Raw genomic sequence first — 14,548 nt, 5'->3', positions numbered from 1 at the left:
AATAGAATAGAATAGAATAGAATAGAATAGAATAGAATAGAATAGAATAGAATAGAATAGAATAGAACCTTGGAGGTCTTCTAGTCCAGCCCCCTGCTCAAGCAGGAGAACCTATAGCACTTCAGACAAGTGACTGTCTAGTCTTTTCTTAAAAACGTCCAGTGATGGAGTCGAGTGGTAGAACCTATGTTTGCATTAGATCTTACAGCATGTTCTGAACTTGATATAAAAAAGACAGAATACAGGTAATAAAAAGACTTTCACGAGCAAAATATTATTTGCGTATGTTGCTCCAGGACACTACTTCAATATTGGCATTAGAAGATGACAGTTACCGACATTGCGGGGGCTTCTAAATCTCACTTTGGGAGTATTTCAAAATGGTAATGGCCTAGAAAGTTTTCACTGGCTAAGGACCAAGAATTTTAATGGATTTATTTATCTTTTATGAACTTGGTTGGGAGTTGAGATTTTTTAGGTCTTTTTCTTTCTAAAACTAATAGCTGACATATCAGTTTGCTATAATTTGCAGGGAATGATGGTCAGACTCTAGAACAAGAGATTCATCTAGGTTTCCATTTTATGCATGTCTAACATCAGACAATAATCCTTCTGTTTAAACCAGCCTGGCTTCTTTATTAGCAAAGCACAGACATGTTGCTTTCACTGACTGAAGTTTTGAGTAGGTAACATTTTTAAATCCCTTTATCTGATTCTTCTATGTGTGTAGGTTAATACTGTTGTAGCCATTCCGGATATTTTTGAGGGATAGCCTAGAGAGAACTAGAGTTAATTAATAGAAGATTTGAAAGTATAATCCAATATCCTTTAAAATTGTCTGAAAACAAAACAAAAAGAGAGGAGCTATGATAGCCCAATTTTTTTTAACCACCTTTCCTATTTCTCAGTCATGTTTCATTAGTATAAAGTCATGACTGCAGTTGGAAGGAAAATTATTTTTTATCCTAGTTATTTTTACACAAGAATCTCTTCCTTTCCTGGACGGTCATCTCCTTACCCATGGGTTTAAACCAGGATGGGTTTGAGAATCACCAAGACAGGCATAATGACAACGTCCCTAAGCCTCAAAGCACCCGTCTGGAAAGTAACACACACACACACACACACACACACACACACACACACACACACACACACACACACACGAGTCTACTTACTTTGCTCTTCTTACTGCTGGACATTTTATTCCTGAGGTAGCTGAACGTACGACTGACTTTCGTTCCGCTTTTGCCTTCCAAATCTTTCCTGGAGGGACTTGGGGGTGGAAAACTGCCACTCTCCTCACTGATGCTAAAAGCCAAGAGATGAAACATTTCAGGCAATGCACAAGAACAGGGCGCTCAGCTGTTTTAAGTGGGAGACACAGCACTTTCATTTGAACCTTCCTTGGCTGCAGTTAAAGACATAGAGACAAGTTCAAAGAGAAAAGGCCAAATTTTGCTTCAAGCTAAATGTCCCCCCAAAAAGGTGGGTTCAGTCCTTGTATTCTCAAGAAACCCGCTACTGAGTTGAAATGTTGAGTGTACCATAGGAAGGAATTAATGCCTACAGAACAAACACACTTAATTCTAAGTACAATTAAGTCATGTCAAAGCCATTTTACCCAATTTTCAAAATATACTCTCTCACAAGCCTCTTAAAAGACTGAAAGTGGCCCTTGATCAGTCAACCAACCAACCAATCAATCAATTCCTTTTGTGAACAGTTCCAATCTTGATTGCACAGCAATACGTCCTTTTCTACATTAAGAGCTTTTAGACCTTTATCAACCCGAAACCAGCAAATTTGATTAGTTAAGCTTTTTAACTATAATTCACAGATAAGCGGATTTAATTGTTCAATCAGTTGACAAACTGGGCCAAATCTTTTTTTTTTAACAGTAAAATCAACCTTAAAAAAAACAACAACACCATCGCCACCAATGGTCCTCTTTGTTTAAATTCTTGCTGAATTCAAGAAAAGAACAAACTATATTTAGAGTATGTCTAAGAGATTAATAAAAAAAGTTCACCTTTGAGTCAAGGAACTGCTGAAGGATCGGGTACCTATGAAAATACACGGAGAAGGAATTACAGTTAAAAAAAACACCCCAAAATCAAAACATATATGTATGTAATTTTATTAAAACATACGTTCTAGTATGACAGGGTGGAGAAAATGTCACGAGTGGCAGATAATGTTTGGTTCTGAATTCATCCAACACACGTTAGCAGGAGAAGAGTTGATCTCTAAAAGGCCATACTCTTTATTAAGATTATAAATGAGCAAGTATATTATATATTATATTATATTATATTTATTAAATTTTTATACCGTCCTTCTCCCGAAGGACTCAGGGCGGTGTACAGGGCAATAAATATAAAAACGATGTACAAAAGTTAAAAAACAATTAAATATTATGCCCGAATATAAACAATAATTAAAAACCATGTTAAAACCCCAACCCTTAACCCACCAAACCAGGCCGGATTGCTCGAATAAATAAGTTTTTAGATCCCGCCGGAAGGAGCGAAGGTCGGGGGCCATCCGGAGCTCGACCGGCAAGCGGTTCCACAGGTCTGGCGCGCCCACAGAGAATGCCCTCCCCCTAGGGGCCACCAAGTATGTTGATTTCGTCTCTTTTTATGAAGAAAGTTATTTTGAGAACTAGCTGATGGGACTAAAACCACATCTAGAGTCATACTTCAGAGTCTTCCCAAGCTGGTGTTGCTCTGGTCATTTCTGGCAATCCGTGAAAAAAGAACACGTATAAACATGATTCAAAATCTAAATAGTTTCCTTCACATAGATGTGAGAAAGCTGTCAAATAGGAACAAGCATGCATTACCCCCTCTTGCTTACTTGAATTAGCAGCTGGGAGATTTATGATAATCACTGGGGTAGGTCTGCAAGCTGAAGCCAGCAATGCTCAGGACTTAAGTGTGTAGGATCATACTTTCTAGTAAGAAATTCAGCCTAAAGGATTCATGTGGCCCTTTAAGCTGTCTGAATCTGAACAGAAGTTTCCTAGTGTAGATGTTCAAGTAACATATTTACATTGTGATGCACACAGAGAGACAATCCACAGTACTATCTGCCTCCCTCTGAAATTAATGTATAGTCTGTTCTATTTGCTTAAAAGGTCTAGGTTGATGTAAGTAGGTTCATGATGTGCCATACAAATTGAAATTTTTGTCCTTCAAATTATACCATATTCGAACAATCTTCAAACAATCTCCCAATGGCAAATACCTCACTACTTCAAATCATCCCAAACTCCTCAAGGCAACCTTGACTATTCTTTGACCATAAACGACCATATATTACAGCAGCGTTTTTTTTAACTAACTATTTCTTCATGATCTGACATCAAAAAGGATAATAAGAAGGATATAGGATCTTGTTGCCACAAGATGAAGGCAATGTTTAAATGGTGATTTTAAAAGGATTGCTTTAGGAAAATCTCTCTCTGGGAAAAAAAAATTAACTTATGCCCATGGATTTGTTCTAACTATTTCAGGATTTAACCACCTATAATAATGAAAGCTTATCACTTGATTAAAATCTCCTTTCCAAATCTATTACCTAACAAAAGATACTACCCCCCCCTAAAAAAAATCCCATTATTTTTTCCAAGACTATGTTGCAGAGGAGCGAGCCCCTTCTAATATTTCTGAATTTACACACTTCATAAAAGTGCTTTCTTTTTTTATGAACACCTGTCCATGTGACATAATCTAAGGGTTAAGTTGGTCTATAGCAAAATTTAACATTTGTGAACCCAAGCATGTATGTAGAGTCACGTCAGTGTGGCGCCCAAGTGGGATTCCCTTGCGTGCAAATAAATAAATAAAAATATGATACAGCAAACCTGTGACAGCAGCACTGATTCCTACGCATTAGTTCTATACTACAGCATTCGTTACTGACCCATGGGCCCAATGAACAAAAGGAACCTTAGAGAAACTTGTAGGCCAAATTCGTCAACAGGAAAGTAAGCTGAAAAGTAATTTTTGCTAGAAACTGCAAGCATCAGTCAAGACAAACGAAGAAGACAAGCCACCCAGCCAAGACCTGGCCACTAGCATTTGTGTTCAACAAAGTCATGCAAGGTTCTGAGCTTCTCCATGGAGCGGTAAGCAACGCCAGCATCATTTTGCCCAAACAAGATTACTTACTCTCCAAGTTCTCCTCCTCATCACTGGAAGAAGAGTCAATAGAAAAGACAGTTTTAGACTTAGGAATGAGCGGGGAGATGCTGAAGGAGAAGAAAACTCGTCTAGGTGGCTGAATCCGTCCCTGTGCTGAAAAGTGGGTTAATGGCAGAGGTTAGAGCATGCGTCTTCGACACCAACAACAGACAATAACAAAGAAAAAAGGAAGAACGGCCACAGCAAGCCAAAGAAGAAAGCAAAAGGCGTATTTACAAAGCAAAGGCCTACAGCAGCAAAAGCAGGAAGGCGTTTTTTTTAAAGGGGGGGGAGTGGAGCAAAAGAAAATGGGGGTGTCATTGTATGCAAAAACCACACATTGAATTTTGACAGTTTCCTACAAGGCCTTCATTATTACTACACTGTAAGTTGGAGATGTCTCTCTTTAGCAATCTAGTACTAGCCTAAAAACAGCTTCTGACCATATCGTAGCCCTTCTCATAAGTTCAAGTAGATACCCTAACACAGGATCCCTGACCCCCGGTCCATGGACCAGTACCGGGCCACGGCATGCCAGCAACTGGTCTGCACAAACAAGCAAAGCCCCATCTGTGGGATGCAGGCAGCACACAAAACCACACTCCCTCAGGTCCACGGAAAAAAAATGTTTCCACGGAACTGGTTCCTGGTGCCCAAAAGGTTGGGGACCTCTACCCTAACAGGCCTATGTTTTGCTTAAAGAGAGTGTGCAAAAGGGACATCATCCATTCATCTCTATGAGAAAATGTTTCAACCTGAACTCCCATTGAGTGTTACCCTTCCTCAAGAGGCCATTGCTGGACCCTACCATCCCGGATAATTTTCACACAGTCTCCAATCTCCCCTCTTTATATAAAGTTGAGAAGATGGTTGGGCTGCAGTTGGAGAGAATCCTGGAGGAAGTGGATTATTTGGGCCCTCTTCAGTTAAGACTGTAGATTAGGACAACTTTGACTGGACTTTCAGATGTCTTTTGGCCGACCTGGAATCAGGAAAGTGCCTTCCTTAAATTTCTCAGTGGATTTCTATTCTACTGACCACAATAATCTTCTCGGCTATGTAATATAATTGGCTGACGGTACTTTCCCTCCTTTCTCTACAGCTAGTTCCAGCCAATATTGGTCAGGAAGGATAGATTAAGCCAAAAGACCCTGATTTGTGGGACATCTTCAGGGCTTAACTTTCTTTCCTCTTCACTGTCTCCCTGGTGATCTGCACAGTGCCCACCTTCTCCTTTTTGAAGCATTCTTTAAAAGGCTGGATTGTCCCATAGATGTAAGGTTAGGTAAATGTACAGGCTTCAAAAGTTGTGAGGAATTTGAGGGTGGAGAGATTTTCCCTTAATGGATGCTATTTTATTCCTAGAGTTGTTTTGTATTTATGGATTTTTTTCTTAAAAAAAATTGAAAGTTGCTTACATCATCTAGATCGTGACAATCTATAAATTTAGTCAACACTGTTATCAAGCTCTAGCAATTCTTGAAGTGCTGATCTCTCTATGTTCTTTTAGATGTGTCTTCCTACTTTTTTTCTCTAGGGTTGCATATCTTAGAAGCACAATTCAGGTGTGAAAAAGTTGGTTGTCAAGCTGCTTGAAATCACAACACACTCCTGAAATCCAGTGGGCCATATTTCACTTGGATGGAGTAGTCTGTCTTCTTCCCCCCCCCCATTTTCTTATTTGCATTGACAAGATAATTAATGAAATCAACTTCCACGGAGAAAACGTATTTGCCCTAAATCTGGTGCCAGTTTTCTCAATGCAACCTTTCTCAATCCTGATGAGGTGTGCAACCTTCAAACTTATGGATTTACTTAAGTGCAACATATTTGGAGTCTGGGGTAGTTTGAGCAGCTGCAGCACAGAGAACTCACCATGCCCATGGATCTAGTAGCCAAGAAAATACTACGATTTTGTTCTGTTGTTTGCCTTTTACAGAACTAATGTGAATATGGCCAATAGGCATGTCTTACATGCACCACATTTGCAAGGCAGGGACAAGCTAGGAACCGAAAAAGTTTCCCCCACTCACTGCCATCTTTTGTTCATTAAAAATAAGTAAGCAGAAAAATAAGATTTCTTAAATCTGTATTTTCAAGAACACTATTCCATTAATGTTGTGTTCCCTACAGCCTTGGGGGGGAGGGGGGGTTGAGGATAGGGGGAAGAGTACAGGCGGTTTCTAGCTGGCCAAATATTGTCTATTCCTTGTTGTGCTGTAAGCCTTACAGTTCGTAGAATGGGTGGGTTTTTGCTTCACTGTTATGTCCAAGAATAACTGATCAAGAGACTGATTTGTCAAGGTGACTGAACAACATTTATGGGTCAAAGTGGGTTGTATCTGGGAAGACAATACAATTCCATGAAGAACAGTTGCAGGAATTGGGTAAGTCTAGTTTAATGAAAAGAAGGACTAGAGTGACATGACAGCAGTATTACAGTATTTGAGGGGCTGCCCCAAAGAAGAGGGGGTTAACCTACTCTCCAAAGCACCAGAAGGCAGGACAAGAAGCAATGGAGGGAAACTAATCAAGGAGAGAAGCAACCTAGAACAAAGGAGGAATCTGCTGACAGTTGGAACAATTAATCAGTGGAATGATTTGCCTCCAGGCGTTGTGGATGCTCCGACACTGTAGGTTTTTAAGACAAGAGTGGACAACCATTTGTCTTAAATGGTACAGAGTTTGCTGCCTGAGCAGGGAGTTGAACTAGAAGACCTCTAAGGTCCCTTAAAACTTGGTTATTCTTAAAGTCTTAAGGATAATTTTAGAATATTTTAAGTGTTGCAACAGAGACAAGGCCAAAGCCAAATAATGATGAAACAGTTGCAAGAACAGAAACATTTGAGGGAATCTCTTGTGTACTGGAGCATGACCAAAAGGTCTGGGTAGAGGTCAGCAGCTTTTCTAAGACTTTAGAGCAATTTTGCTACAACCAACCAGAAGCCAAAAGGTTGAGTAGGAAGGAAGGAAGACAAGCCAAATCAATCTCAAGTCAGCAATCAATATGAAGTCTACAGAGGGGAAAGTTTCTCAGTAAGCTACATCAAGACAAGACTTGATTCTTACAACAGTATTTCTCAAACTCTGAAATAGCAGTAACTCACTTTTATATGTGTCACCAAGAGTGACGTCTCTGTGGTCATGTGGCCGGCATGACTAGATGCCAAAGGCGCACGGAACGCTGTTACCTTCCCACCGGAGTGGTCCCTATTTTTCTACTTGCATTTTTACGTGCTTTTGAACTGCTAGGTTGGCAGAAGCTGGGACGAGTAACAGGCGCTCACTCTGCTACGCGGCACTCGGGATTCGACCCGCCAAACTGCCAACCTTCTGATCGACAAGCTCAGCGTCCTAACCCACTGAGCCACCGCGTCCCAAGGCATGGAATAGCCGAGGGTAACTAGGGGGTAGGTATCAGCTGTAAAAACCCCTACAGCACTTTGAGTCTCTGATTAAGCCCAAGTTTCATATTAAATTATCAAAATATTAAACTGCATCTTTCATCTGCACGGCACCACTGCGCGACTCCATTTCTTTCCTTGCTAATAAATTGAGCTGTGGTAGCTAAAACCGGAGCTCCTTTTGGAAAGGAGTGCGAATTGAAGGAAACCATTTGCAAAGAGTTTTCCTATAATTAAGAGGAAATAATCCCTTTCTCAAAGAAAGCTGGTTTTCAAGGGAGAGATTCCCTTTCCCTTTTTTTAGCCACTTTTGGGTGGGTGGGGGGTGGAAACAGAGAACGCCAACTGGTCCTTTACTGCGTACGTGAGCCCATCCTGTGTGCGGATATGCCCTTAATGAGGGCCTTCAGCAGGAGGAAGAAAATTGGTACATTCTGGTCAGAGAAAATGAAGTGGATGGACAAGTGTTTTGGTTACTATTGCTAAGGGAGAAGCAAAAGCGAGTCAACATCCTTATGAGTCACGAGTCTTGAGAAGCTAAGCCAGGTCTTTCAAAAAGGGTTTGCTTGTTCGAAGAGACTTTCTTGATGGTAAACTCCCAAACCAGAAAGGCTTCTCTCCAGGAGGAAAACAAAGAACAAAAAACACCAATGCTTTTCTTATATATGCAAAATGCTTTGGGGTCTCCACCTTTATGGCAAAAATGTAATGTGTATAAAATGACATGTGGACTAGGGAGTGACATGATAGCCAATATTCCACTGTTTGAGAGGCTGCAACAAAGAGGAGGGGGTTCTACTTATTTTCCAAAGCACCAGAAGGCAAAACAAGAAAAAGAAAGAAAGAAAGGATGGATGGAAACGAGAGAAGAAACCTAGAAATAAGGAGAAACTTCCTTACAGTGAGGACAATTAACCAGTGGAACGACTTGCCTCTAGAAGCTGTGGCTGCTCCATTACTGGAGACTTTTAAGAAGAAATTGGACAACCTTTGTCTGAAATGGTTAGACTAGGAGTCCACCAAGGTCCCTTCCAGTTCTATTCTGATTGGTCCTCACTGTGGCATTTATTTTTAAGGCAGTTTTAAAAAAAGATTATACCAAAGAGTCCCAAATGTCATACAGGGTTCTTTTCCTCCATCATTATCACCTATCATAATACAGGTAGTCCATGATTTAAAACAGTTCATCTAGTGACTCAAATGAATGTTAGCATCCATCCACACTTTGCAGGAAATATATACTGTATCTTACTATCTCTCTGCTGCAAATCACTGCTACACCAATGAGGTTCCGAAACAAATTTCATCTTATGCTTTGCAATTCTGTGTTTCTCACATCTCTAAATCAGAATTTGAGACTATGTTCGGGAATTTTTTTATTCCTCCATTTATTTCCCCTAGGGAAAATGTACTGACCATTTTTCCCTGAAAAACTTTTTTTTTCTAGACGTTTTCCATATAGCCTGTATCTTGGCTGTGTTTTTCAAGTATCTGAAAATATGGTTTTTTTTCCTGCAGTCCTTCGGTTCGGATGAATGGTGAACCTCTTGTAGGGATATTATATCTTAGTCTGAATGTTTTCTCTTTGAGATGTACAGATTATTTTTTACTGCTGCACTTTTACACCGATGGATGACCTTCTTTGTTGGACAAATAAATAAATAAGGCATCTGACCTCATTGGTGATCCATTACAGCTGGGAAGGAATAGTTAAAATTTAGAAAAAATGTAAGGAAATGGCTCTGTGCAAAATCTTCCTACTTATTATATAAAATCTGGATTTCCAACTGGAACAGAACAAAAAACACAATCCTTAAAAGGCTAGAATAATGATGGGATACAGTCGTTCTGTTCCAGGCTCACTTGAGCCACACCACATAGCCACTGGCACAACCAATGAACAATGAAGCTGCAACTGAGACACAACTTTCACAACTGCAAGTCGGAACCCACTGACGTTCCCCCAGGGCACACAATCATCCTATAAAAACATGTCTCACTGTCGTTTCCGCTTAAAAAAAAAAAAGAGGCAGATGGAGAGATAGCTCCATCTTCACCTCTTTTCAAAGCTCCAGATAGACATAAAAGAATCAAGGAGGCATTTTCCAAGAAGAGAACATTAGTCACAGCGGGGTGCAGCTTGCTTTGCTATTTAGGACTGTCTCTTGCACCTTAAGGATGGTTTCCACATTTTACTGAAGACCAGTTGCCTCTGCTAGGCCAAGAGTTCAGTTTATTTTTATTCTTTCCACGACTGAGGGGGGGGGGGGGCTCAGGATGGCTCAGCAGTTAAAAAAACTGAGCTTGTCAGCTGGAAAGTTGACAGTTTAGGTTCGAGACCCGAGCAACGCGTGACAGGGTGAGCTCCTGCTTACTTGCTCTAGCTCCGGCCCACCTAGCAGTTTGAAAGCATGCAAATGCAAGTGGATAAATTGGTACCACTTTGGTGAGAAGGTAACAGCGTTCCTTGCGCCTTGCCATATAGTGATGCCGGCCACATGACCACAGAGGCATTTTCAGACAACGATGGCTTCCTCAGCTAAGAAACAGAGATGAGCACCTTCCCTAGAATCTGAAACAACTGGGCAGAGGAAACCTTTATCTTTATCTTCCTCCCACCCCCACCTCCCCACACACACTACTAATCTTATTTCTTGGAGAGGCATTGAAAAGGAATGACAGTTCAGTAGTATGCTTTGCATAAGTCTCAAGCTTAATCCAGGCTATTCTACATTTTTTAAAAATGCATGGGTTGGACTAATAGGAAAAAAAAAGAACTTGGGCATCTTTATTGGAGTAACTGGTGTTGGGCCGAGCAAAGCAAAATTTTCATACAGTGCAGGACCAGCCTTCTCTGCAAAATGTTTATCTCACAATGGCGCAAAGCTAGGCTGAAGGAAGAACTGAAGGTGTTCTTGATATAACTGAATGCTACATGCAAAGAAAAAATTAAAACCCACAAATACTCACTATTGTCTGATCCCACCTGGGCGATGGTCATCAGTGACATGGATTTCGTTAATGGAGGAGAAACAGGATTTGTGCAGAAGCCGAAGGAGCGGGGCTGTGATCTTTGGAGAATCTGTGAAATGCAGAATTGTTACACTAAATTCAGTCTTCTCAGATGGGTCAAACAGACAAATAGAGGGGAATATTTGTAGCTCAGGGATTAAATGAGGGGTCCTTGGTGGTTTCTGAGCTTGGTTGTTTTCTTGTAGATGTTTCACGACCTGACTAGGTAACATCATCAGTGTTAGAAGGGAGTGTGAATGGGAAGGGAGGGAGGGAGGTAGAGGGAGAAGGAGGAGGAGGAAGAGAAGGCAACATTCCTAGAACTGGAGTTCAAACTCTCCAGCTTCCTTGACAGCACAAAAATTGAAAACAAGAACAACATCTAAATCTTTTCTTAATCTAGCTCTGATGTGAAACCGTCTTGCCAACTAGTTCTACTACAGCATGCCTGGAGTGTTAAAGAGGAGGGTATTTATAAGTAAATAGCTTGCTTAACATAAATGAACCATGGGGAAAAAAATCTATACTAACCCCCTCCCACCTCAAATGGATGTAGAAGTTAAAGTCTTCTTTGAGTTGAACTCAACTTTTGGTAACCTCTTGGGAATGCTCATGTAGTTTCCTGGATGGTAGCAAAATGGCTTGCCATTGCCATTTTCTAGGATGTTTTGTGTGTGTGTGTGTGTGTGTGTGCATGCGCGCGCAGAGCTCCATTAAGAGTTCTATGTTTTTTCTAAATAAATTTTGTTGTTGTTGTTTTTACTTTTCAATCTAGCTTACAGCTTTAGAGTATCAATGACTTTCATGTAAGGTAGTTTGATCCTCAGATTTTCAAGATCAGCCAGTCAGTTTGATGCTGCCCTAGCTGGATGGTCCTAGAAGGGCTCAAATCCACTGCTAAGCTCTCCTACCATTGATCACAAGAGTGGAAGGTGACAATCAAGTTTAGGATCAACTTCTAGTAAAATTATGGAAAGAGTGCCTTCCGACAAGCAAACGGCTTTTGCCCACAACGGGCTTTGTAGACCGTGCAAATCAAGCTACGATGCCATATCCTTGGAATTACCTTGCTTCTTACCTGACTTCTCATTTCTCCTAGCTCCGATTCTTGTTCCTCTTCGGTGAGCGAGACCAGCGAGCCTCGTTCATCACTTGCTAAAGGACTCTGCCGAAGATCTTTGGTGTTCATAGATGCTACATCAAGACTTGAAGATGGCTTAGTAGCAGTATTATCAGCCTCTCCAGAAAGTCCTTCTAAGCTGTAACTGAAGACAAATTACAGGAATTAGGTTTCTCCCAGTACTTGATGAATCAGTCTATAAAATCTTTGTTGGCTTAAGCAAGCTTGGCAGGAGATTTTCAAGTCATATTGTGCTGTATATTATTTTGCTGTAAGCTGATCTACCTGGTTTCCTTGGTTAGTTAGCATGTTAGCACATTTACTGCAGTTAGAATTAGAGACCCAATCCACCTGCAATAGCTCCTTTGCAACTTTCTGCTTATATATATAATATATATATATATATACACACACACACACATACACGTGGGAAAAAACCCGAATGACCAAAGATCTACACACACACACACATATATATATCCATACATATATATATACATACATACATACATACATACATACATACATACACACACACACACACACACATATATATATATATATATATATATATATATATATATATATATATATATATATATATATATATATATATATATATATATATATATATATATATATATATATATGTCAAATGTTAACTATTTAGATTACCTTGCTAGGCCCCAAACATGGGGCAAATCTTTATTTCCTGTTTTCAGCCTTATCTCAAAGGCCATCGAACAGGCTGTAGTCATACCGGACAGTTCATATATTTGTGTAAATTACTAACAAAGAATTAAGGGAGACTAAGATGCATTTCTGACTCTTTAGTCTTCATCAGTCAGTCATACCCTTCTGAGATTCGAACCTGGGCTGATTGCATATTAGGCAGTATTTTTACCTCTTGAGCCACAGGATCTCTCTCGCTCTCTGTTAGCTTTCTGCAAGGGGAGATATGAGTCAAATGTTAACTATTTAGATTACCTTGCTAGGCCCCAAACATGGGGCAAATCTTTATTTCCTGTTTTCAGCCTTATCTCAAAGGCCATCGAACAGGCTGTAGTCACACCGGACAGTTCATATATTTGTGTAAATTACTAACAAAGAATTAAGGGAGACTAAGATGCATTTCTGACTCTTTAGTCTTCATCAGTCAGTCATATATATATACACACACACACACATACACACACACAAACGCACGCACGCACACAGACCCAAGGACTTTTCATAAAGAGTCCTACTTTGCACTGAGTATAAATTTGGTCTTTTTCTTCATGAGAAAGGTACTTTGTACAAAGAAGCAAAGGAAAGATCCAGAGGAGCTTTATTAGTACTTTTAGTATGAGTTAGCTATTTTTCAGGAAAGTGGTTTCTCATACAAGAATTGCTAAAAGTATTTCAGTTAATGCTGAACAGAGAAATACATGTATTTTTTTTACCCTTCTCATTCAATTTAATGAAAGAGATTTTGCTTTAGTAATTCTTTCAGAAGGAAAGCATTTCAGAAACATTATACCAAGGCTGGACTTTGGCATTTATGGACTTTTTTAATTATAAGACTTCACCCCAAGCAGTCCTTTTTCCTTGATCCTCCCTGACTTTTCAGCTTCAATTTAAAAATTCATTCTCCCTTGGGACCTTTTCAAGCAACAAAATTATCGTTGCTGTCTTGCCCTAGTTGGGAAAAAGCTGCACATGGACATCGAGCATGTAAGAGGAACTTCTATGCTGCAATGTTTTTCTTCTGCTAGTTAGACAGCAGCCACACAAAAATAAGGTGGTCAAAATACGCTTGGCCATAAAACCTTCATTGCTTCTATGTTGCCATTCCCTGCATATTTACCACACCTTCTGAGTTTCCATACATTGGGTTTTTACTTTCTTGCAATAATTGTTTTCAGCTTCATATAGCACTTAGACTTATATACTGCTTCACAGTGCTTTGCAGCCCTCTCTAAGCGGTTTACAGAGTCAGGTTATTGCCCCCAACAATCTGGGTCCTCATTTTACCAACCTCGGAAGGATGGAAGGCTGAGTCAACCTTGAGCAGCTCCTCATTTTACTGACCTTGGAAGGCTGAGTCAACCTTGAGCCTGTGAGACTCGAACTGCCGAACTGCTGGCAGCCAGCAGTCAGCAGAAATAGCCTGCAGTGCTGAATTCTAACCACTGCACCACCACAGCTCTTCATAGAATGATGTATTATAGTTCCTTTTCCTGCTTTAATATTATTTTTTACATTAACTACTCAGGACATAATTCCACCTCCAGTGTTTCCCACGCCTAGCCCCCGACGTTAAGTGGGACTTAGGTTTTGCTCAGTTTGTATACTTGATAGAATAAGAACATGCACATGCTTTGTTAAGCCTGTTTCTTTCTCAGCTTTCAGACTGATCCTAGTAAAACATATTACTAACAAAGAAATTACAGTGGAAGAAATGGAGTCAATCACTTGGTCATCTATGGTAAGCAAAAATGGCTTCCAGGTAACTAGGGATTTTTTTTCTCTCCATAAAGATGACCTTCCCATAGTGCACCGTGGTCTGGGCAAGTTGCCTGACAAGCCATCTTCATTCCAGACAGCCCAATCCCAGCTCAGTATGGCATGAGGTTGTTTTCCTGCTCTGAAGAACTGACACCCATCTTCTTCAATTTGGTAACGTAGAAGATTCTATTTAAGTTACAGCCAGAGACCTTGTAAAACTTAGCGTGTGACATTAAACAAGTCTCTCTTCTCCAGTTCAGGTAATAAGGAAAGGGTGGGATGTGGTGACCACAAAATACCAGGCAGCCAAATTCTGGAAACCACCAAGTAAA

The 14,548-nt window shown here is 40.2% G+C and overlaps 1 protein-coding gene across 2 annotated transcripts in view; it reads right to left on the bottom strand.

The window, feature by feature from the left end:
- The window catches only part of AKAP13 (A-kinase anchoring protein 13), a 242,544-nt gene that overhangs the window by 43,601 nt on the left and 184,395 nt on the right, over positions 1-14,548 (bottom strand). For both annotated transcript variants that reach the window (XM_081337518.1, XM_081337519.1), the window contains 4 exons: positions 11,685-11,871; positions 10,565-10,676; positions 2,033-2,066; positions 1,179-1,311 (listed from right to left, as the gene is read on the bottom strand). In XM_081337518.1, the coding sequence (XP_081193644.1) occupies positions 1,179-1,311; positions 2,033-2,066; positions 10,565-10,676; positions 11,685-11,871 (466 nt within the window). The remainder of the gene's footprint in view (positions 1-1,178; positions 1,312-2,032; positions 2,067-10,564; positions 10,677-11,684; positions 11,872-14,548) is intronic.

Source organism: Vipera berus, assembly GCF_964194415.1.
Source record: "Vipera berus genome assembly, chromosome: 12".
NCBI lineage: Eukaryota > Metazoa > Chordata > Lepidosauria > Squamata > Viperidae > Vipera > Vipera berus.
Note: the sequence above shows the minus strand (reverse complement) of the source record. Positions and strands in the feature narration are given on the sequence as shown.